Source organism: Gambusia affinis, linkage group LG20, assembly GCF_019740435.1.
Source record: "Gambusia affinis linkage group LG20, SWU_Gaff_1.0, whole genome shotgun sequence".
In the NCBI taxonomy this organism is placed as follows: domain Eukaryota; kingdom Metazoa; phylum Chordata; class Actinopteri; order Cyprinodontiformes; family Poeciliidae; genus Gambusia; species Gambusia affinis.
This window is the reverse complement of record NC_057887.1, coordinates 2,250,932-2,276,008: the sequence shown is the minus strand read 5'-3', so window position 1 is coordinate 2,276,008 and position 25,077 is coordinate 2,250,932. Positions and strand designations below refer to the sequence as shown.

Genomic DNA, 25,077 nt, shown 5'->3' with positions numbered 1-25,077 from the left:
TATTTTCAGTAACCTACCCCTAACTTCAAATTAATATTCTCTTCATACAAATGCTTTTGGATGAACTGCTATAATGTTTTCTGAGATCAGAAATTGTTTGAAGACTGTAAATGTCCACTTTGGTCTGGACTCCATGGTCCTAGTGAGATGAGACCAAACATGAATTATTTGGTCCTATATAAAGGTGGGAGAAAATTAACCCTGCGACTTATGTGTGACGTTTGGATGTCTCATAACCATAAACAAAACATATCTATGGTCATAACTATGTGCAGTTTGTGTATTCCATAAGAAAAATGTATATTATGAGAGAGCAACTTGACAGACCCTGGCTGCTGGTATGGAGGCCTGTTGCTGGCGTCACCGGAAATGTAATTCCCTGCTCAGTCTGGGTAGGGATGTGGCGCCAGACTACCCGGGCGAACACAAACAAATTCATGACAATAATCATTAAGTAGTGTCTCCCGTCCTTTGTTTTATCGTAAACCAATAGGGAGTTTCTGTTTGTTGCTCCAATCTCAGTTGAAAAAGCGTCAATCAAAGGAGACATGCCGCGCACACGACAGGTAAGAAAACAGATATAGCGGGTTGCTAAACACGGTTAGCATTAGCAGAGTTAGCATCAGAGTGCTTCATTCTCCAAGCGGAGAGCTAGAAGGTTCCACGGTGTTTCGTGTAGTAAGTCGGTAATTTGCCACCCTGAAACAAACTTTAGCTACTCGTTCAACCAGACAACGTCAAAACAACAATTTTATTTGCTTTCATGTTGTTATGTTTAGCTTTTGTCAACGTTTTCAACCAATAGTGCTATGGTGTAGCCTCTGTGGGCGGTATAAACAGAAAAGCCATATGTAACATTTGGGGTTTGGTACTACCAAAATATAGACAAGAATCTAGATTAGATTAATGCCGATCTTATCTGTGGACTACGTACGAAGTGAACTTGTACAGTCCTATTAACTGTAAGCCGTTAATATTGTGTTTTTGAAGAGTAAAACGTAAAATACAGTATTAGTCAGAGCAGTCCGTCACAGTAGGGCTAACGGCTAACTACCATAATAATGGGTTGCGGAGCTAACATTGTTCACCGCTTGGTCTGGTAAATCACTGAGACGCATTTCAGGGAAATTTGAATGAATGAAACAACTGTTTAGTTTTGTGGAAATCGCCAATTATTTGCAGCTTGAATCCCTAAACAAACAAACAAGCAGCTGATGGTTCCTGACCAGCTCCATGGCAACACAATGCGTGGCAAAGATCAAGTTTGTATGAGTGTGATGAAAGGATCTCAGCAGTTGGCTAACCAACATAAAGGTTTTCTATATTGCTGTCATAAACCAAGGTCTTTAAATGCTTATTCTTATCGGTCTGAACTGTATTGTATGTATGGTTTCAGTCCTGTCTCGTGAGACATTGTTTAGATTAGAATACTACATGATAAACTATAATGCGGAAACAATTATGATGTCATTGTGATCACTTTTTTCCTTCCTCCCTCATGAGGACTTAATAATTCCTCTCTTTCTTTCTGTCCTACCTCCTTAGTGTACTTCCTTTTTGTTTTTCTCCCTTCTGCCCTTCTTCCCTTCCTTGTGTTTTTCTCTCCTCCGTCCTTCCTATTTTTGCAGCCTCTCTATCGTTGTAATATCTGTCCTTATTTCTTTGTGAACTTCGCTGTGTCTTTTAAATTGTATGTAAAGAATGGCCAGTCTGGAAAGTTTGGAACCCTGGCTTTCAAATGAATGAGGAGCTCCATCATCAAAAAGGGAAAATGTTCATATTGACGACTCCTGCAGTTCAGATTATACAATATTCCATTCACAGTGTGGGTTTTTATGCTGTTGAGTTTAAGGCACTTCATCCTATAATCTGCCGTATCGCTCATAAACATATTAGCATAAACATTAATCAAGCATTCAGAACACAAATAGCAGTAGCATTAACAAATTTAGGAATAGAGCAGGAAATAAAGTACTCAACAGGGTTTCTTTGGAGGATAATTTTCTCTATAATTGATAGAAAAATAGTTTGCGTCATCTCGTTTTAGCCTCATTTGAGCTGCTTTCTCTTGGCAGAGGCCTTTGACTGGGAGTGTGTCTGATGGAACGGAAGACTCCGACTCCTCGGCTGAACGGGAGCAGACCAACAGCTCAGAGAGCGATGGAAACATGCCCAAGAGACAGCGCCTCACCAGAGCTTCTACCCGCCTCAGCCAGAGCTCTCAGGGTGGGCAACTATCTCTAGAAGACAGAAGTCTTAAACTAGACCATTAAAACTGATGCTTGACTTTGTTTCCGTCTCCCTCTCTCATCAGACACTCCGGATCTGAAGCGTGCTGCCGACCATGATGAATCGCCACCGCTCACACCCACAGGAAACGCCCCGTCCTCGGAGTCCGAGCTGGACATTTCCAGCCCCAACGCGTCTCATGATGAGAGCCAGTCCAAAGATCAGGCCAACAGGGACTCGGATAAGGACATGTCCCACCGACCCAAGCGCCGGCGCTGCCATGAGACATACAACTTCAACATGAAGTGCCCAACGCCCGGCTGTAATTCCCTTGGTATGAGTTCAACCTTGATGCACATTTTTCTACTTGGGGATCTTTTACAGCGCTCTGCGTCAGTATTGGAATCCTTCATAAACGGGCAAAACCTTAAAATAACTCAACTGGAATAAAGCCTTTTAATAGTTGTGGCCAAAAAAATCCAAAACAATTTCTTTGCACAAACTTATTTTGCTTATAGACCTAGCACAGAGTTTTCTCTCTTGCATTTCACCAGTTTGGAGCATTAAGAGACAGATCTATGACCGGTCTGGTTTGGATCATCTCCAGACCAGGAAGAATCCTGGACCCTCTGCTGTGCTACCCTCTGTTTAGCTACAACTAAAGAGAAGAGAACAAATACTGTAATAATTACAGTAGTTACAGTTACATTGATCACTAAATCCATTTATAGGAATTAAATAAAATGACAAAATCAACCTGTCATCTTAGGTTAAACACATAATTAACTATAGTGTAATATATTCCATTCACCTCCAGGAACTAACATTGCTTGCAGTTCACAAATACAGGTTTAATCTGTCCTTTAAAATTTGACAAAAGTATAAAATTTTCTTCTGTTTCTCAACATGTTATTATTCTCTTAAGACTCTGATATTATTTCTCATATTAGACAGAAACCGTAGAACCGTTTTGTGTGTGTACTCTGCTGCTGATTCAGATGTTTTGTGTTCCGTTCGTTTCTGGACCATCACATCCTGGTTTGATTCTAATCATCGGCCTCTGTTTCTTTGCGTAGGCCACCTCACTGGGAAACACGAGCGTCACTTTGCTATATCAGGGTGTCCTCTCTACCACAACCTCTCTGCTGACGAGTGCAAGGTGAGGTTAATGACCAACATGGTGTCTTGCGTGCAGCTTGGTTAGAATTGATAGTTTAAATGAGTAAAGCAGCACATGTGATCCCAGCGAGCTTTAAATCTTCATCTTCTCTTGCCAGGTGAAAGCCGTCAGCCGTGAGAAACAGGAAGAGGAGATGAAGACGCAGGACGAGGGCAATTCACGGCATGCGACTCGCCACCAGGTAGTCTGGATTATTCAGCGTCGCTTAGTGTTTGTCACAAGGCGGTTGCCATGCTCGCAGAAAAAGTGATGTTTGTTTTTGTTCCTGGTTTCTAGACGCCAACGCCCAAACAGAGCAGGTACAAGGAACAGGTCACTGAGATGAGGAAGGGTAGGAACTCTGGGCTGCAGAAGGAACAGAAGGAGAAGCACATGGTATGTTGGCGACATGCGGTCCGACCTCCTGTGTGTTTAGAGCTGGGATCACTGCTTCGTTATAAAGCGTTATTGTGGAACCGCCGCCTCACTTCCTGTTCCGTCGTCAGGAACATCGGCAGACGTACGGCAACACCAGAGAGCCTCTGCTGGAGAACATCACCAGCGACTACGACCTGGAGCTGTTCAGGAAAGCTCAGGCCCGCGCATCTGAAGACCTGGTAACGCTGTCTGCTTAAAGGGCCGGTATCATGTCAAATCCACATTTTTGAGCTTTACGTCATTTATAATGTTATTCCTTTATAAAAACATACCTGCAGTGTTGCTTTGATGCTTTCATGCATGTTTGAGAAAGCCTTTAATCTCCCATGGCAACCATTCAGCTGTGTAAAACCCAGGCGTTTTACTTACCTCTCGCATTAACCCTGCCTTCCAGACGCAGCTCCTCCTCAGAGCTGCAGTTTCCAAGCTTCTGAGCTTTCGCTTCACAGATCAGCCCTCCCTCACTCAGTTCCTTCAGACTAGCCATCAGCAATTGGCAAACATCTGGTATAATTAGTAGTTAAATGATTGTGGTGAAAAATACATAATACTGCCCCTTTAACTCACCACTACATTCAACCCCCAGTATTCACAGTACAGCCCCAGATTATATTATCACACACACACACAGACACACACAGCCTTTAACAGTTGTGTTTGTTCTGGTGTTTTTCATTCTGCAGGAGAAGCTGCGTATCCAGGGTCAGATCACAGAGGGCAGCAACATGATCAAAACCATCGTGTTTGGCCGCTACGAGTTAGACACCTGGTACCACTCGCCCTACCCTGAGGAGTACGCGCGCCTGGGCCGCCTCTACGTCTGCGAGTTCTGCCTGAAGTACATGAAGAGCCAGACCATTCTCAGGCGACACATGGTGAGATTTCCACCTACACAGAACAGAGCGTTTCTCACACAGGGTGCCATAATATTCTTGAATCTGCCTCTAAAGCTTAGATGAATATGCTGACCACTTTCTGTATATGTAGAGTTTTTTGTAGTAACGCTCTGGCTTCCTCTATCCTCTGTGTTTCCAGGCCAAATGTGTGTGGAAGCATCCTCCAGGAGACGAGGTCTACAGAAAGGGTTCTATATCTGTGTTTGAAGTAGATGGCAAAAAAAACAAGGTGAATAACGTCAAATTTTAATTTAAAGTTTTTCTGTCTGTCCTTCTGTCATCCATCCATTTGTCTGTCTATTTATCCATTTACTATAGCGGGTTTTTAAAGAGCCAGAGGCCCAATTTCAAAGTGTTGAATTACAAAGCTAAATTTATTTTAAGTTATATTATATATTCCTTTTAAAAGATGCTGAATAAGGTGATTCTCGTCAGGTCTGACAGAGAGGAGAGCCTCCCTGCTCTCACCGTTCTACACATGGCTGTTGTTTACATAGTGCGGAAACTTAGAGTGACTAAACCCTGAATAAACACTGCCATTGTTGTCATTAATATAACGTTATTTTAAAGTACAAAGACTAAGATGCTAAAGTATCAGCTCAGAGGAAGTAGGTTTTCCTCTAATCCTCTTCCATCCTGCAACACATTAACAGCAGGATTGAAAAGTGTTTGTGGCGTCCATCATGTCTGCTGTGACAGCTGACCAAACACAGCCTGTTAATGAAGCTCTGTTAGTTTGCTAGACTCCTGCGGTTCTCTATGAACATCAGACTGGAAAAACAAGAGCTAATAATCCCCATAGAAAGTAGGCTTACTTACAAAGTTTTACTAAAATCAGCTGGTGTTTATTCTGTATATTGCTTTAGTCTTCCAACTGTAAAAAGAATAAAATGAAAACTTCCATCTGGCCCCGTCTTCCTGCCTCCCAACATTCCATCCCGGTAAAGTTCAGCGTATGACATGAGGACTGCATAGGAACCCTGAGGGAACGTGTTCCATTAACTGTCAGTGTTGGTTCTGTTCGGCCCAGATTTACTGCCAGAACCTGTGTTTACTGGCCAAGCTCTTCTTGGACCACAAAACCCTTTACTACGACGTGGAACCTTTCCTCTTCTACGTGATGACAGAGGCCGACAACACGGGCTGCCACCTAGTGGGCTACTTCTCTAAGGTAAAACAAAACCACTTCCTGTAATATTCTTTAAATATAAGATGTATGGTCACATTAATTAAATGCTGGGCTGTTGCTTTGATGATGTTTTAATTCCCAGGAGAAGAATTCCTTCCTGAACTACAACGTCTCCTGTATCCTGACCATGCCGCAGTACATGAGGCAGGGATTTGGCAAGATGCTCATTGATTTCAGTATGTAGAGGCACCTGGGCTTTTCTTTTAGGTCTTTATTATTCATGAACCAGTTGCTCCAATAGGAGACAGTGGGAATAACCCGTGAAGCGGTTTTGTTTTGCTTGTTTCTGTGTCGCTGACTGAGCCTCTGTGCTGTCCAGGTTACCTGCTGTCCAAAGTGGAGGAGAAGGTGGGCTCACCGGAGAGGCCTCTGTCTGACCTGGGCCTCATCAGCTACCGTAGCTACTGGAAGGAAGTGCTACTCAGATACATGCACAACTTTCAGGGCAAGGAGATCTCCATCAAAGGTGACGTGTTGGGCAGTTTTGGATTCTTTCTCCATAAAGTCCTAACAGTTTATGCCGGCACATCTGAATGAATTAGAATAGCATTAAAAACTGAGTTCACTCCAGTCATTCAGGTCCAGACATGAAATACAGATTGATTCCACACAGAGATCTTATACCATAAAAAACGATTCTTAATTCAGAACTGTTATAGCATGCTGAGAAGTATATGATATAATGTATTCTAATTTGCAACTATGAATGCAAATCCTCTCATTGTTCACACATCTTGCATAGACTTTTAAGTTTTCACCAGTAATTACTGCGATAAACGATAATATTGTTGCTTTGAGACCATTTTCAACTAATATGGTGATAATAAAGCACTCGCTCAAAGATCAATAATCTTTCTTTTCTTACAAACATTTAACAGTGGAAATGGAAGATATTTTGAATAACCAAAAATATTGACGCAACGGCCAAAAAGGATAAATAAAGCTGAGATGAAAGCCACAGATACCTGAAACAATAAAAAGGATGATGTAAACATAATTGCCCTTTCGAAAAAATATTAATCATCAGAATGAAAATTATTGAGCTAATTTTTCTTTGTCCTGTGATGAATCCATTTATTTCTTATTATGACAGGTTTTCACAAATCTCCCCAGTCACCTTAGCGGTTTCTATATTTCCTTTTTTTCCCAGGCTGAATTTTAACCAATCCTCTTAGTCAATAGTCAATATAAACAATAACCTCCTTGTTTCACAGTGTCATTTTAATAACAATAACAGAATTTTGAGCCTCTGATCTGGTAAAACACTCTGAGGTTCTGCCATCTTTGGGTCAGGAGTGTGTGAAGTGAAGGAAGTATAGTTTATCGCAATAATGTCTTTATTGTAAATAAATTTAACATGACAGGCGAAATTAATTCTTAAATGCAAAATGTTTCTAGTTTTTGCTCTAGTTACTGTTCTGAGCTTGTTGTTCTCTCAGCAGCATTATTTTACGTCTGTATACTCCAGTTAGTGATCAGTTATTTAATTAGTATATTATTTTAATCCGATTAATCGGTTCAGCCCTAATCTAATCTGTCCGGTGGGTCATCCAGCCCGTCAGGTTTTTCAGTTAGACCATGTTTTAATGTTGAAATTTGAACATATCACTTGATAATTATGTGTTGTTAAAAAACTGGAAGATTAATGCCTGAACATCAAGTATCAAGTCATAAAAAATCCAAACATTTGAAAAAAGACATAAATAAATAAGCAATGCTTAGCCTGGTGGGGCAAAATAAAGTCTGGTGGCCCGCCAGGCTTATAACTCACTGGATGTATACAACAAGTCTCTAAATTAAATCACTGATGTAAGCTTGTATTGTGTGTTCAGAGATCAGTCAGGAGACGGCAGTGAATCCGGTGGATATTGTGAGCACCCTGCAGTCCCTCCAGATGCTCAAGTATTGGAAGGGGAAGCACTTAGTACTGAAACGACAGGTGAGATCAACTCGTTTCCACCGAGTGACACCGATCTCCTGTTCAGTTACGATCAGATTCTGTGTCGTAAATGTGATTCCACCTGTTTGAGCGCCGCCTCCGTTTCCTCCCAGGACCTGATCGACGAGTGGAAAGCGAAGGAGATCAAACGAGGTAACAGCAACAAAACCATCGACCCGAGCTCGCTAAAATGGACGCCTCCCAAAGGGACATAAAGCACAACACCCTCAGGCTACTGAACCTCCACTACCAGCCTCCAAAACCACAAGTAGCCTAAGACCTTTGACTCGTCAGTGAAGATCAGTGTTACTTTTCTTTTACTCGTGTATTCAGATCATTTCTCTGCATCTTTTTATGTCCGTTTCTATTCTCAGAATCATGTGCTGAAGCATTTACAGCTAGAGGAAGAGTTTTTGTGTTTTTAAAGGGCCTTCGTCTCACTTTGTTGTGAATGTTAGATGGGTTGACCTGGTCTGGTGAAGAGACATGAATGTTCCGCTTTGCTCACAGATGAATTGAATACATAAAGACATTCGGCAGCATTTCCAGATTTCTTTTTTTTTTATTATTATTATTACTATTTCTTTCAAATAATGTGCATCATGAAAATGATAGTTCTTCTTGTTTGGCATGATTGGGAAAAAAAAAAAAGCAGGGTGAAATTTTTTTACAAAAAAATATTTTTTATAGTCTTTGGTTGGTGTAAATGTTGTATAGATGTTTTTCTTTTTCCCCCCCATATGTCTGATTAGTACAAGAAGTGTATCCATTCCTTTAGGGAATCTGCAAAATAAGTGGGAAAAAAAAAATCAGATTTTTAATTTGCTTAGAGAGGGAAAAAAAATATGATATTGAAAGTAAGCCAAGCTCAGGTTTTTTGTACTGCTCCGGTCATACCCTGCTGGGCCGGTTCCTCTGGATGCTGGGTCTCTCTGGTTGCTGCAGAAGGATTCACTCCGCTCACAGACTCTGAAACAAACAGAACGCATCTGAACGGGACCACATGCGCTTGGTGATCCGCGTCGCTTCTACGTGTTCATCCGCTTTTTAAAACCGTCTCTACCAATAAAGCTGCCTTGATATTTTCACCTTTTTCTTCACTTGTGTTTTTAACGGTTGCTCACCTTCACTGGAAACACTTCGCCCCATCAGATCCATGAATGCAACCCCCTTGTTTCCTGCAAATTGGAAAAAAAAGATATATATTTTATTTTAAAAAACGATTTTTTTTTCAAGAAATTATTTAAAAATCTTTTTGAAAAAAAGTCACTTTACATTACACAAACCCTCCCAGCCCCCCAAATTTTCTTTTAGTTTAAATTGAGGGGAAAAGATCATTAAAAAAAAATCGTTATATAAAAAAGAAGAGCTCAAATTACTCACGCCTCTTCACTTGAAACGATTTCTTCGTCACTGTGAAGAAATCAAACCAGATCATCTGAATGATGCTGCAGGATGTGATTTGTTGAAGTGTTCAGATGCTACCTGCTCTTTTTCCCATCAGGCCGTAGAATCGAAGGGCTTTGGATCTTTTCATCAGGCTGTCCACAGGGCTGCTGTCCTCAGGCTCATACTGCCAGGAAAATCAGGCATTGGCTTAAACTTAATGACGCAAGAATCTTTAAAATAACTGAAATGAACCTGTCGTCCTGACCTGCCAGTGTCTGGGCAGCCTTCTCTCATCTTCGGCATCACTTGTCGATCCTTTGGAAGTTTGCACCAGCATGCAAAAAGTCACGACGACGAGCTGGATCTTCCAGCTCTCCATGTTTTGGTCAGGGAGGAAATGATTCCGCTCAGGTTCTCAGTGATGTTTTAAATAAAACGCAGCGATGACTGATGAACCAGTCTTCTGCTCCAGGCTGTATTTATGTCCTCAAACCCCCCCTTGTTCTGCAACCCCTCCCCTTTAATCATAATTATCCACGCATCACGTTTTAGACGTGTAACGTTTCATAAATGTCACATTGATTCAGTTGTATAAGGTCTGGATTTTCTTCATTCAGTCCTTACAGTTAGTAAAGGTGAAAAACTTTAACATGTTGTATTATAGGTTATTTTATTCTGCTTCAGACAGTGTCATTTAAAGCTTTATAAACGGCAGGAAAAAAAAAAAATCTCCAAACTCAAATATTTACTTTTTAAGCTCATTTCCAGTTTTATTAGACATCTGGAACTGCCTGACGTTAAATATCCAGTGGTTCCATGTGTTCACTTAAATCTGATGGAGACAGGCAGACGCCCGGCTTGGCTGTTTATATAATTTATCTTTACAGATTTTATTGTTCTATGGACTGACATGGTCAACTGATGTCGTTTGATCTGAAGTGTTATTCTGCTGCTGATCGAATACAAGTCAGTTTATTTGAATGGCACATTTCAGCAACGAGGTAGCTCAAAGTTTGTTTTTTTTACACCACGTGTTTTTAAAAAATAATTTTTAACTGACTGTTTTACCAGGATCAAAACCCATTAAGATTAAAGCTTTCTTTTTCGAGGTACTCCTGGCCGAGAGGCAACAACAAATCCAACATAAAAAAACATGACAATTAAAGCTGCAGTGTGTAACTTTTAATGAAGAAAGTTTCTTGAGACACATGATCTGAAGAAATGCACCGCTCCAACCAAACAGCCAATCAGAGCCAGGGGCAGAGTTTTGATTGACAGCCCTCTGCAACTTCCCAACTCCCCCAAACTAGCCAGTAGAAATTAGCAAACACCTGTTGGAACTGAGCATCAGCCGAGCTGATTGTAAGAGCTACTTCTCAGAGCAACGCTGGTAAAAATGTTGTTAAATGGTTAATAGAGGAGCCATGTTGTGATGACCTTCTGGAGGTGGAGTGTCAGAAAGAGCAGGACTTTTTAAAGTGACGGAGGCCCAATTTCAAGGTGTTGAATTACCAAGTCAAATTTCTTTTTGGTCATAGTTGGTATACATAGAATTTTTATAACAACTGAAGGTAACATAGTAACTTAATTATGCTGTAAAATGGCACTATGTGCCTAGAAGATATATAATACTGTTGCTTTAAGGAAGTCTATTACTGCAGCCACAGAAATTTCTAGAGAGGTAATTATGTGACGATGTGTGTGCTGTGAGGACACCCATTTGAAACAAAGCTGACAACAAACATCAAATGCTTTGATCCCCACACAGGTGCTTCCACATACAAGAAAAGCCTGCAGCAATTACGCCTGAAAGGCAATTACACCTGAACAGCCCTTGTGTGTGTGCGCACGTATGCGTGTGTGTGTGTGGGGGGTCTTGACGTGGAGAGGTGAATCAAAAGAAATCCCATCCGCAGGATCTGCATATGAAATGGCTGAGTCACAAAAGAGGCCCTATAATGGCAGGACGCCGCAATTCAATGTGACGCAGTGAGAGGGGGTAGCGGGGGGGCCATGTCCCCCGATTCTGATTCTCCTCAGAGCTGAGGCTCAACTTAAGGGTTAGGAGTATTATGTTATGATTAGGGCTAGGTTGTCGAAAATGAATGCGAGTCATGTTCATATCCTAATTGAATGTAAATCAGTCTCTACCATGACTGCTTGTCCTTTTTGAAATAAATCCCTGTTGATTTAATGGTTAGCTTTGAACCCTCCAGTCATCTGTTTCTCCTTTCAATTAGAAATGCCGTTCCGCTTCTATATATCTCTTCTCTCCTTTTCCTCTGACATGCAGACAGTGAGTCAGCTCTGTAGGCTTTTGTCGTATTGGTTCAACTCAGCCCATAGTCTACTGTGTTTTGCTGATCATCACCAGAAAAGGAAATTGTACATGACAGATGAAAATATGAAACATCTGTGCATGGTTTTTCTCAGGCTGGAACTAATAAGAACCAGTGTCTTTTCTGTCGTTTACAGCTTTACATCAACGAGTTTGTGACATCAAAAGGCCACCATGTTCTCTGTTTACCAGGGCTTCTCTGAAACCGGCCGGCCCGGTTCTCAGACAGTGAAGTTGGATGAAGCCAATGTTGGAGCTAATGTGATATATTCACCTGTTTTGATAAAGTTCAGTTTACTCGGTTCAGTTTATCCCAAAGGAAAATTTAATGTGGTAACTCTTATCATCCAGGGATCTTTAGTAGAAGGTGATGCTGTGGGCAGGAAGAATCTCCAATAGCAGTCAGTCTTGTAACAAATCAGAAAAGCCTCTGACTGAAGACTGTTTCTGTATGATAGTCTCAAAACTTTGAGGACATCCTAAAAGCTCAAGTGGCAGCAGACACGAGATTCCTCCTCAGACTGTCTTGGATGACGCCACCAGCTGTTAGCAAGCTCTGCTAATCTGTCTTGTTTGCTTTTGCTTCTCTTCTTTAATCCTCTGTCTTGCCATATGGTTAGAAAGCCAAGCAGACATTGGAGTTTGGAGCCTCCTTCACTCTCTGCTCTTTGGTTCCTGCTCTGCATCCATGAAGCCTCCTTTTAAATCTCTCTGGGATTTGAGGTTGTTGTTCAGGTATAATTTGAGCTTTTCAGATGCTAATCAACTACTCCCAGTTGTATAAACAATAGCCTGTTGCCACGGTCGGGGGCACCATATAAGGGAGAGAAATTAGGACAATTCCATAGGCCCCTGACCAACAGGGAGCCCTCCACAATTTTTTTTTTCATAGAAATTAAAGAAAATGGGTCACTGTCAATTACAAAATTATTCATATTGTATTTAGATAGATAGATAGATAGATAGATAGATAGATAGATAGATAGATAGATCTATATAGACATATGTATATTTATATAGACATCCATCCATCCATCCATTTTCTGTTCACCCTTGTCCCTAATGGGGTCAGGAGGGTTGCTGGTGTCTATCTCCAGCTACGTTCTTGGCGAGAGGCGGGGTACACCTTGGACAGGTCACCAGTCTGTCACAGAACACACAACCATTCACACACACACTCTCACCGAGGGAGAATTTAGAGAGACCAATTAACCTGACAGTCATGTTTTTGGACTGTGGGAGGAAGCTGGAGAACCCGGAGAGAACCCACCATGCACAGGGAGAACATGCAAACTCCATGCAGAAAGACCCCGGGCAGGGAATCGAACCCAGGACCTTCTTGCTGCAAGGCAACACCTCTACCAACTGCCACTATGCAGCCCATATATAGACATATGTATATTTAAAGAGATTATCTATCTATCCATCCATCCATCCATCCATCCATCTGCTATATCGCGGTTCACCTTTCACAGCCTCGCTGCTTTGCGGCTTTTTTTTTTTGTGCATTTTTTTTTTCACAGTGCATTGTGTTCTGCGTCCTGACTGGTAAACAGTCTCTGAGCTTCTTCTCTAAATACCGTAACGTGCAAATAACGTTACGGTATTTAGATATACGAAATACAGCTCGGCAAATTTTGCCACATATTTTTGCCCAGAAGAAAAAAGAGCAACAACAACTACCGATAACTACTCGAAAAAACATACCTGCACCACAGGCTTTAGAAGAAAAAGACACTACAAAGCGAAGTCAGGCCACAGCGTCAAAGTAAAAGGCACAGTGAAATACGCCAGTCACAATTTGTCCTACTGTACTTCGTATTGATGATTAAAATAATTATTTTACTGTAGTTATTTGTAAGAAAGCGTTCGATTTATAAAAAAAATTATTGGGCCTGAAAACAGGTCTTGTTCTGTGGTTTCAATATAGAGCATTTAATTATGCTTTATAAAAATGGTAAATAATAAAGGTAACTACTTCAAGAATTTCGCCTATCACGGGTTCTTTATGGAACACAACTCCCGCGAAAAACAAGGGCTCACTGTACACCCCCCCCCCCCCCCCACAGCCACACACACACACACATATATATATATATATATATATATAACACACACACACACACACACACACACATATATATATATATATATATATATATATATATATATATATATATATATATATATATATATATATATATGTACATGTCTACATCTATATGTTATATATATAGATGTATAGATAGATTGATATCAATATGTAGATAAACATATATATATATATATCATGTTTATATATATATAGATAGATAGATAACATGTCTGTTTATATACATATATATATATAGCTAGATAGATAAATTTTGATATAGATATATCTTTTCCAGAAAGATAAACAGTTTCCAAATTTTTCCCAGTTTGTATAGGTTTAAATTTCTAAAAGGCTCTTTTTGTTCCACGTTGTTTATATTCTCTTTTTCTAAATCTCCCTTTAATTAATAAATGTGGTTGTCTAATTTTATGTTTAGAATTAGCTCTTTCAGCTCGTGTGGTTAGTCAGTTTTCTTTTTTTTTTAATGGGAAGCAGCAGAACTGAGATGAGGTCGTAGAATTAGGTGATAGCTTTAGATGTATTTAGCTGTATTTAAGTCACAAGACTCCAGAAGAGCTTTGCTTTATTCATTCTGCTTCATTGATCCGCAGCATTACCAGTAACTTCCACTGTTTAACAGATCATCAAAGCTCAGATAGTGAACAGTTTGAATGGTGCATTAAAAGTGATTATATATATAGACAGACATATATCTATATAGATAGATATAGATCTATATCTATCTATATAGATATATGTCTATACAGATACCGATATTGACAGACAGACGGATACATATGTACATGTCTACATATCTACATCTATGTATCAATATCTACATTGATATATATATATATATCGATATCTATATACCAATCGATCGATATATAGTTTGATATCGATTGATCAATAGATACCTATCCATATAGATTTATACATATCTACATATCTACATATATATATATATATATATATATATATATATATATATATATATATATATATATATATGTATATATATATATATACATATGTATATATCTATATATATATACAGACCAAAAGTGTGGATACACTTTCTCATTGAATTCAATGAGAAAGTGTATCCAAACCTTTATCTGTACTGTATATATACTTATATATATAGATTGACAGTTTTATATATATATAGATAGCTATCTATATAGCTAGATAGATAAATTTAGATATAGATATATCTTTCCCAGAGAGATAAATTGTTTTCCAAATTTTTACCAATTTTATAGGTTTAAACTTATGAAAGACTCTTTGTTCCCCGTTTTTATGTTTTCTTTTTCTAAATCTCCCTTTAATTAATAAATTTGTTGTCTAATTTTCTGTTTAGAGTTAGAAATAAAGATCTTACAATGGATGAACATGAGTACTGATGTCTTGGCTTTTTAATATTATCTAAAATGTCCAATTAATAACAACAGTAACTCTTTTTCCAATTCCCACCAATCACTCAACCCACTCGTGGCCCCACCCAGTTGACTTCCTGTTTTGTCTTTGCTCTGAGAGAACTTTCCTCAACAGATCGTTCTGGTATTTGAGTTTAGCACTTAGTTTTCGATTTATGTCGAACATTTCATCAAGCTGTCTCATCAAGTATTTCTGCAGTTCTATATTTCCTAATTCAGGTTCTTTAGATTTGGCCTGATACGTACAGTTTACTTGACTTGTTGTGGAAATCAAAGTGTGCTTGGAATAACACTGCTTTTCCAAGGAAGCTACCTGTTGACCGTCTTTTGCCGGAACTGAAACATCTTGCTCTTCGATATGTTCAGCGAAAAAATTTAGGTCAATGTGAGATTCTGATTCAGGGAACACTTTCCAAAACGTCTTCTTTCTTCTGCTGGGCAAAGCTGCCTGATAACTTGGATTTTCCAGCAGAGGATTGTTATTGATGTCACTATTTTGTGTCAAAAATGTTAGATCTACACAAGCGTCTGGCTCGGGGAAAGATTTCCATAATAGCGGCGTCTTCTTGATGCGCTTGTTCTTTGATGAATGTTTCTCCCCTTTTTGATCTACTTTCTTCTCTGATTTGGAGATGGATTTCTTTTTGGTGACCAGCTGTGTTGTAGATATCAAAGGTCCTTCTGGGAAAATCTCCTTTTTCAAGGATTCTGTCTGATCACCTTCTCCAGGCAGAGAAGATTCCTGCTTGTTAACATTTTCAGCACAAGAATCAAAGGACTCTTCCTTCTCTGGCATCTCCTGCAGTACTGAGATTGATTCCTCTTTGTTAACAATTGTAGTGTCTTGTGGTCCAGTACTTTCATCTGAAATCCTTAGATCAGCAGGGGCATGTTTCTCCAACCAGACATGAAATGGTATCTTCTTCTTCTTGATGCGTCTGGTCTTTGGTGGCTGTTCCTCCTCCTGCTGATCCAGAGTCTCCTGTGTTTTGGAGATGAAATCCTGTTCAATGATCAGTGATGGTTCCTCTGGGCAAATCTCCTTTTTCAAGGATTCTTCCTGATCACCTTCTCCAGGCAGAGAAGAGTCCTGCTTATCAACATTTTCAGTGCAAGACTTAAAGGACTCTTCCTTCTCTGGCGTCTCCTGCAGTACTGAGATTGATTCCTCTTTTGTAACAATTGTAGTGTCTTGCGGTCCAGTACTTTCAGTTGAAATACTTAGATCAGCAGGGGCTTGTTTCTCCAACCAGATGTGAAATGGTATCTTCTTCTTCTTGATGCGTCTGGTCTTTGGTGGCTGTTTCTCCTCCTGCTGATCCAGAGTCTCCTGTGTTTTGGAGATGAAATCTTGTTCAGTGATCAGTGATGTTTCCTCGCCGCAAATCTCCTTTTTCAAGGATTCTGCCTAATCACCTTCTTTTTCAGGCAGAGAAGTGTCTTGCTTAGTACGGAGTACTATGGAGATCGATGCTTTTTCAGTAACTGGTGAAGCGTCTTCCATCCCAGTACTTTCAGTTGAAATGCTTAGATCAGCAGGGGCTTGTTTCTCCAACCAGATGTGAAACGGTATCTTCTTCTTCTTCTTGCGCCTGGTCTTTGTTGGCTGTTCCTTCTCTGATATATCGATTGTCTCCTCCTCTCTAGCGATGGACTCTTCACTGATCAGTGAATCGTGCTGCTTTTCAATACTTCTTGCAGAAATCTCTTCGTCAACAGGGACGTGTTCCTCCGACCTGGTTTGAAATGGTACCTGGTTCACATTGGACTCATTCTCGGGTGTTGGTCTGTCCCCTTTATGATCCACTGTCTCCTGTGATTTTGCAATTGATTAATTTTTAACCATCAGTGAAGCGTCCTGCTGTTCGATATTTTCTGCAGAAACCTTTAGCTCCTCAGGTGCGTACAGCTCCCACCAGACTGCAAATGATACCTTCTTTTTCTTGCGTTTTGGTGGCTTGGGTGGCTGTAATTCCTTTTCGACAATCTTGTCAAATGAAACCTCTTCTGCTCTATGCTGGTTGGACTGCATTGTAACCTTCATTTGTCTCAGGTTCTAAGATAAATTGGTAAAGATTTCACGTTATGTTTGATGTCAATCTCCAAAGAAATGTGAACCAAACAAAGCTGAAAATCTTGCTGTGAACTGCTAATAAATTCTCTAGAGAAACGTACCATCAACGGCTGCTAAACGGTTGTGATGAAAATAGATGGTTGTGAGTAGGCCTGTCACGTTAGCAAATTTTGCTGAACGATTAATTGTCTCAAAAAACTATTGCGATAGATGATAGTATTGTTTGAAGACCTTTTTACACTGGTTTAATGGAAATGACGTAATAATGCATGCGATTTCCTGCCAAAGATAGATACAGTTTATTTTTAAAAGAACACCCAACACTGGAACTGATAAACAAAATAAACAAAACAACCAAAAATAAAAATAAAATTGATTCTCAGTCTCCATTAACAAAAATGTACTTGAATAAAAACGAAATAACATAAAGCCAAAGTGTAAATAAATACTGCATTCAACCAAAAGAGTGCAGATTATAAAGTCTGTTTACCATATTGCCCTTCAGTAATCATTAGATTTAAATAGAGAAAATGGGCACATCCGACTACCTGATGCAATAGTTCACACTACATGTTAGTTCACACCTACATTTTCCCCTTAAGACAATCTTAGAACTGTGATTGTTCTAAGATTGTCTCTTGTGATCATCCTGTAGTGTGTGGTGTGTTATGCTAGATCGTTGTGGCCGCTCCGATCTAAATCAGGGGTTTCCCCCGACTGGGACAGTTAACGCAGCCTGTTGAATGTGACAGGTAGCCAATCAAAAAGCCGGATTCTCCTCCTGCTTTCTGAGGGGAAATTACAGAGGGGAAACCCAAACAGCTGACACAGCGCAACCCGAAGTCCAGCGGACGTTGGAGATGATATGTGGAAACAACATTAATGGTTATAAAACATTTCGTACAAAGAATATAGAAATGATGAGGGGAGGAGTTGGAGCGAAATCGCTACGTTGATGAACCCGGTAACTTTTCAGCTGTTCTTCGTTAACGTGACATAAATCGATTATAATGATTTTCATTCAGTCAGGACGTTATGCTGACACTAGAGCTACATGCGTTGCAGATAGATTGTAGTAAAGCATTGATTAATGCCTGGTTTTAAAATTAGTTAACTGGACTTGTAGCCATTATGTTGTGTCCACTGTTGGACACCACACGGCACATCGAACCCGAACCATTATACCTAGGATTTCTGTCGGCTAATGTGTGGTCTCAGATTTTGAAAATGGGCCGACAATCGACCAACAGCACTAAGATTTGTGGTGTGCGCTGGGCATTACACTAAGGAAATGAGGAAGGGAGGGTCAGTGGAGAGCACCGGAGTTGAGCCTTTTTTCATTTAGCGTTATCAAAAGAAAGAGAAAAAAGCTGGAAGAGACGATAACGCCGATAATTAAAATGACGTAGATAGTTTTAATTTATCGTACGATTAATCGATATGTCGTTTATCGCGAGAGGCCAATTGTGATGTCACATTGTGATGTCACAGTTTTGTTTGATATTCAGAGTGGGCTTGTCTGATGGAGTTTTTAGTAAGATGATGTGTGCAAAATGACTGCAGTAAGGATCAGTGGGCTTTTAAACTGTCACTGGTTGCCATAGTTACCCACCATTAACTTGTTGTTTTGACGTTGGTTAGGGTGATAAAATAAGTTATGCTATGTTACCCATCAAAGCAATTGTCCCTAAGTAAAAAAAAAGTAAGAGCAAAAACATTTCTCCAGTTGCACAGCTTCCCAACCAGAGCCAATAATTGTTCAAACATGCAACGCCTCCAGAAGAGTTATGAACAAAAGGAACAAATCAGAGTTAATTTAATATAGCTACTCCAACATGCTGCCACCATGAGAGAGAATGCATTTTAAAGAGCTTTTATGTGATTGAGTAAAAAAGTAGTGGCTAATAGTGAAGTGGAAAGAAAAATCAAGAATTTTCAAATTTGATCACAAAGACAAATCCTTTGGAATCTGTTACTAGCGACTTTCCACATCAACAGACTGAAATTGTGTTCTGAAATGTTCTATTTCAGAATCATATTCCACTTTGTATTGGCCCACCTTCTGAAATAACCATAAAGTATACTACAATTTTTGCTTGTAATGTGTCAAGTAGGAGACTTCAAGGATTAAAGTGTATGAAAAAATAAAAATTTAATAAAGGAACGTTTCACGAAAACAGCAACCATGATGTCTAGACAGTGTATTTCAGCAGAGCAAAACAAAAACCTGGATGTATCAGAAATATGTAGAATTACATGTGGATGTCAGTGAATAACTGTTATTGAATAATAATTCAGTAGATGATGAAATCCTGTATAATTCACTTTATTTTGAAACTATCACAACAAAACCTGAAAATCCCAAAAACCAGGTCTTCATTTGACCTTATGTAACTCTGTATTTTCCACTGCTATTTATTGCATTGGTGTGTCCCAGTGTAAACAGTCTTTTTGAGGCATTGTGAAAGTATTGTTCCTGAATGAATGAATGAATTAGGATTAGTATGTCACATTTATAAGTTTTAAATGTTTCCCCTTCTGTCCATTTTGAAGTGTTTCAGGCTAAAATTGTAAGTTCTTTTCTTTTGTGAAATAAAAGTTGAACTATGTAACTAATTTGTTGAATTATTGTTTAATAGAGACGCTGTGTCGACCTAGATGTTCCTGATTGCAGTTAGTATTTATTTTCAGCAGGTGGCAGTGTTGCCCAACACATGCATTCAACATCTTCCGTGTTTCTGGTCACACAGCTAAAATCCTGCCACCACCTTATTAGGCTCTATAAGTTTGAAAACTGTTTTGTTTTGTTTGGTCTCCATGACTGACATGCAGGAAAATGAAAGAATATGCCTGTTTTGTTTTGATCGATGTCACACATGTTGCAAATTGTGGTTAATCTTTGTGGTCTCCTTTTGTTCATTTTTTTTTTCCTCTCTTTGTGCCAACATGCAATATTTTGCCACCTCAAACAAATGTGTTTATATGTTGCTTGAGTGGCATTAAATAACCCTTATTAAAAGCTGAAAACATGATTGTGGCGAAATGTGAAATTAGCTAAAACCACATAACAGATAAATTCTGAACACATTTTTAGCTCTTTTGGTAATAGTTTAAAATATACGCTGCACGATCTTCGCTGTCTATTATTTGTCCTGGTTTATAGTCGTAAAAGATGCAACCTTTTATTTGCTAAACAAGATTTGTTCTTTTTTTACGCCAGTTAAGATGACCACAATTATCAGTTTTTGTTAAATGGTAGGAAAACGAGGCATAACCTTTTAGTGGTTGTTTTTATATACTTGGGAAAAGAAACATTTCTCCCAGTTTGGTAGAGTCGCCTTTAAACTGTTTGACTTGGGTCAAACATTTTGGGTTTCCTTCCACCAGTTTATAGTTTCCTGGAATTTCGACCCATTCCTCCTTAAAGTCCTGTGGTAACTATGTCAGTTTTGTACGCTGTCTTGCTCTTCAACCTTTTTTGTTTTAACCACACATTTGGCTTTAAGGTGACCAATCAAAAATATTGACTTTGTTGTCCCTAAGCCACTTTTAACCAACTCAGTGGTACGCTGAGGGTCATTGCCCATCTAGAATCATTTGGTCCCAAGCTTTAAATTCCTGGCTGATGTCCTGAGATGCTGCTTTAACATAATGTTCATTTCTCTTGATGTCATCTATTTTGTGAAGTGCACCAATCCCTCCAGCAGCAATACAACGTGAGAGTCAGAATAATGTACTCAGGTTTGCATGTTCTGCCTTTTCTTTTCAGATGTTGCAGTTGTCATTTTGACCAAGCCAAACACAGGATGCAACTCCAGAAGCTAATATCTGTGCTTCTCATTGCATTTGCAAACTGTGTTTTGAATTTTAACTGCTGTTGTTTGTAATAATGGCCTCTTCTTTGGTCTTCTTCAGATCTTTTGCTTTTGTTCTGGGGTTGGTTAACACTTTTTCAGAGAGGAAAGGAGCAGCGTCTTCATTAGGCTTAATAATCAGACTGAATCATTTAAACTGAATTATTTTTGTTTTTGCTGCGACGTCACAGAAGAAAACAATGTGTTGGAGGTGTTGTCCTACGATACATTTAATTCAGATGTTGTGGATCGGAAGAGTATAAATCTGTCTTGTGCTTTAAGCTGTACAAGTCTTAGTGTATGTAAACGTCTGAATTTAAAGAAAGTAATAAATAATCTGGCATTTAGTAATGATACATCATTTTGATAAATGCCACTGACCAAAGACGGTGATGATGTTTAAATGATTCCTATCTAGGTTCCCTAATATTAATGATCTTAGGGTTTACCGTGTTTGCAGTTTGAAGACTAACAGACTTCTGCTGCAGGCTGATGTGCTGAAGGACTTCCCAACAGAACAAAGAATGACTTCTTCGTCTTTACAGCCGTGAAAGTCAACCTTGTTTTTTTTTTTTTTTAAAGCGACCATAAATCAAGTCTGGCGTTTTCAGTTTTGCACTTCTTCTGAAATTCTCCTCGCTAGCTCGTTCCTCAAGTTGTTTTTCCCATTTGCTGCCCTGTGGCACTTTAGTGTGGTTTCTGCACAGAGAGGCATAAATTCGGCTCCCCAAGGCTCTCCAAGGATGAAATACCACTGTCTGCTCTTGCATGCTCAGACTGGGGGCTTCGGGCTGGTACTGTGGCCCGCTCTGTCTCCACAGATCCATGAGACTGGCTGGTGTCATGGGATCAGCTCAGCCACAAGGAGCATGGGATGTTTCTCGTTTTGCCAACAAGCGCCGGAGTTCCTCTGTGGAAAGGCTCTCTGGAGGAAACTGCTGCTTCTTAAATATGACAGCTGAATGGTGAGGGGAGATCTGAGAGTCGTTTCACCTCCTACACACACTTGTTGTCTTTCTTTAAAGAAGTTTGAGATAAAGCTTTATCAAATAGTTACATGTACTGTCCTTTTTTTTAAAATTCTTGCTAAGTTTATTCTTCCAAAATTAGTTCTGCCACTAAGTTACACCATTGGTTGTCTCAGTTGCATTTCTCGTTAATTGCTGCCAGTGTTTTCTCGTTTACGTCCGCAAATTTTTCACTGGTAACTGGCAGTGACTGGCATGAACTGGCATGAACTGGCATGCTGCCCTTCATACACGTAGAGCATTCATTGAAATAGGTTGACACTTCCTTGAAAACGTTTCCTGTAAAGAAGTAGTTGGTATAATTTCCCTGGACAACATGAACCGAGTAGCTGTCTAGGTTTATGTTGTGCTGTATAGTGGATTTAAGAAAGAGTGGTAAGAAAATTAGCAGTTTGCCAAAAGTCACATAGAGAACACGACGTGTGGAAAAAGGTTCTCTGGTTAGACTAGAACATGAAACATGATGTCCTAAATGCAAAACACTGTCTCAGTGGTGTTCAACTCCAGTCCTGTAAGGACGCTGCCCTACATTTTCTAGATGTGGCCCTGGTCCAGCACACCTGAATCAAATGACTGAATCACTTCATCAGTATGTAGATTTGTAGACAAGTTGTCTAGAATCGTGCTAGTGACCCAGTTATTTGATTCAGGCGTGCTGCATCGGTGTGAGCTGTGGAGAAAACACTGAACACCTCGTTCCCACGGTGATTTATTGTGGTGGAACAATCATGCTGTGGGAATGTGTTTTTAAAGCAGCTACAAGGAAGTTACACACTACAAATTGAACACAAATCTATGCCACACTTTTCAGATTTAACAGTAGCGTTGCTGAAAATCAGGCTTCCTTTTTCTTTGGCCTCCCAGTTACTGTTCGCACTACTGTCCTTCGGTCTGTCCCATGAAGGCCTAATAAAATTCATTCAAGTTTTTGGTTGGAACACAATGTGGATATTGATATTGCTGTAGGTAAACGTAACTATGACACGCACTGTTTACAGTGGGTGACAAGAGGAACAATCTGGACACGGTCACACTTACAGAACACGTCCACGCCTCTACAACCTGAACACCGGCAGCAGCAGAGCAGCTTGGTTAGACCAGACTGGACAGATGACGTCTGAGTGCTGGACAGTCAGCTGCCACAAACCAGTGTGATTTAGGGACGGCTGGCTGTGTACAAATGATTACAGAGAGAGGATCTAAACAATGACATTCTGCCTGACCGCATCGTTATGCCATCTAGTTTGTGAGCTTTATCAGAAAATATGTGAGAAGATAAAGGAGAAAATCTTCTATTTTCAATAGTTACAATAATAAACGTATCAATTCACAAGACCTGATAGATGGAGACAGTAGATTATGTGTTGGACAAGAGCTGATTCCTGTTTGGTAATTGATTTCTTTTGTTTAAACAAATGCATAATTTCCATTGACAGGAAATTAGCCACAGCAAGGTAAAAGCTAAATGCTCTCACTAATTCTCTAGTTATGCTACAGATCCGGTTCGGTGAGGCCTGGCCGACTGGTTGCACCAGAGAGCTGAAAGACTCTGTTTCCATGTGCCATGGAAACACAGTTACTGCAAAGCTAGCATGATGAATTTAACCAATTTTGATTCGTGTTTTACACCTGTATTTAACTGAAACTAAAAATCAATTTTAATCACATAGACTAGTACTGAGTAAAGATCACACATCAAAGCAACAAGATACTATTTTTGGTATTTTGTTTTAGTCATTCTGGGTTTTTTTTCTGCTAAAACAGAATGATAGAAAGTTAGAAGCAAATTGAGTGCAGATACCGGCAAAAATCTGAATGAGTTGTAATGTCATCCTGAACAGAGTCAGGATTAGGAATGCTATTTTCTTAAGAACTTTGGTTTCCCTTCAGCCTCATTTGTCTCAGTTCCAGCTGATCAGATTCATTTAAGTAAATATAGGGCAGATGTGACTGGTAGTTATTTTTGTGCCTTAACTCCTGACTTATGAAAATCAGCACACATCTGACTAGCATGGATAAGAGGAACAGGTCGTTGTGTCATGTCATGTTTCCATCCTACCTCAGGATGTCAGAGTTTCAAAAGTCAAAGAAAATTCCAAGTAGTTTTTTTTATGGAAAATTTCTGAGATAAATCTCAGAATTTTGTTTTTTTTTCTATCAAATTAAAAAAATATCTTAGTTTTTTGGGAGGGGAAAATCATACTCCTTTTTTTTTTCTTTGCGGCACTAGTGGCCTGTGTATTTTGTGACAGTAGGCAGACAGGAAAGAGAGTGAGGAAGGCATGCAGCAAAGGTTGTCAGGACCGGGAGTCGAACCCACAACATCTGCATCAAGGACTAAGGCCTCCAAACCCCCTGCGCCACCACAGCACGCACCTCCTTTTCTTTTCTTCAATCTACAACAGCCCTAATAGGCCATCATACATTTTTGTCATGGTCACATTTCAATGTTAATTTTAATCCACACAATTTGCTGGATTGTTTTTTTTACATGGTTATCAACAATTTAAAGAATTTACTGCATGTAGCATCCTTTGTGTCCATGTGATGCAGGTTCATGTGCAGCATCTGGATAAGCGCGATTTAAACCTCCTTCTAGCTCATGGCAGTAATGCCTAAAGTGTTTAAATTTGGCTTTCTTGCTGGTTCAGCTGTACATTAGCCGCCGCTGCCTCAGTGTGATCACGCCTGGTGTTTACCAGCCTCTCTGCAGCGCTCATCTGTTGGCTATGAGGTCATGGGGTCCCCTGAGGGCCGTACTTATCCCAGTTACCAACGTTCTTGTTTGCTGGGCTCTTGTGGCTTCTCCAGCACTCTCTCCTCATGGCGAGGCCTCCTTCTGGTCAGATATGCTTACTTTGTCTTGGAGCCAATCACCATTTCTTTCCCAAAGCCTCAGAGGTTCAAAAGCCAAGTGCATAATTGCTCTTTAAATCAATCTGCAAATCTCGCGGTATCCAGGCTCGCAAACAGCCTGGCCTGGAAGAGTTTACTCGCACCGTCTGTCCGC

General features: G+C 39.8%; 2 protein-coding genes across 2 annotated transcripts; one reads left to right on the top strand and one right to left on the bottom strand.

The window, feature by feature from the left end:
* The first annotated feature begins 332 nt into the window (after positions 1 to 332).
* Positions 333 to 8,938, top strand: kat7b (K(lysine) acetyltransferase 7b). Its single transcript, XM_044103575.1, has 14 exons — positions 333 to 566; positions 2,076 to 2,226; positions 2,315 to 2,563; positions 3,306 to 3,388; positions 3,507 to 3,590; positions 3,686 to 3,784; positions 3,895 to 4,005; positions 4,510 to 4,701; positions 4,862 to 4,951; positions 5,753 to 5,893; positions 5,994 to 6,087; positions 6,231 to 6,377; positions 7,744 to 7,850; positions 7,964 to 8,938. The coding sequence occupies exons 1-14, from the start codon at positions 549 to 551 to the stop codon at positions 8,063 to 8,065; spliced, it is 1,668 nt and encodes a 555-aa protein (XP_043959510.1). The 5' UTR covers positions 333 to 548; the 3' UTR covers positions 8,066 to 8,938.
* si:ch211-131k2.2 lies at positions 8,719 to 12,477 on the bottom strand. Its single transcript, XM_044103576.1, has 5 exons — positions 9,505 to 12,477; positions 9,336 to 9,423; positions 9,234 to 9,263; positions 8,975 to 9,028; positions 8,719 to 8,819 (listed from the first exon to the last, which is right to left on the bottom strand). The coding sequence occupies exons 1-5, from the start codon at positions 9,616 to 9,618 to the stop codon at positions 8,719 to 8,721; spliced, it is 387 nt and encodes a 128-aa protein (XP_043959511.1). The 5' UTR covers positions 9,619 to 12,477.
* Positions 12,478 to 25,077: the final 12,600 nt, after the last annotated feature.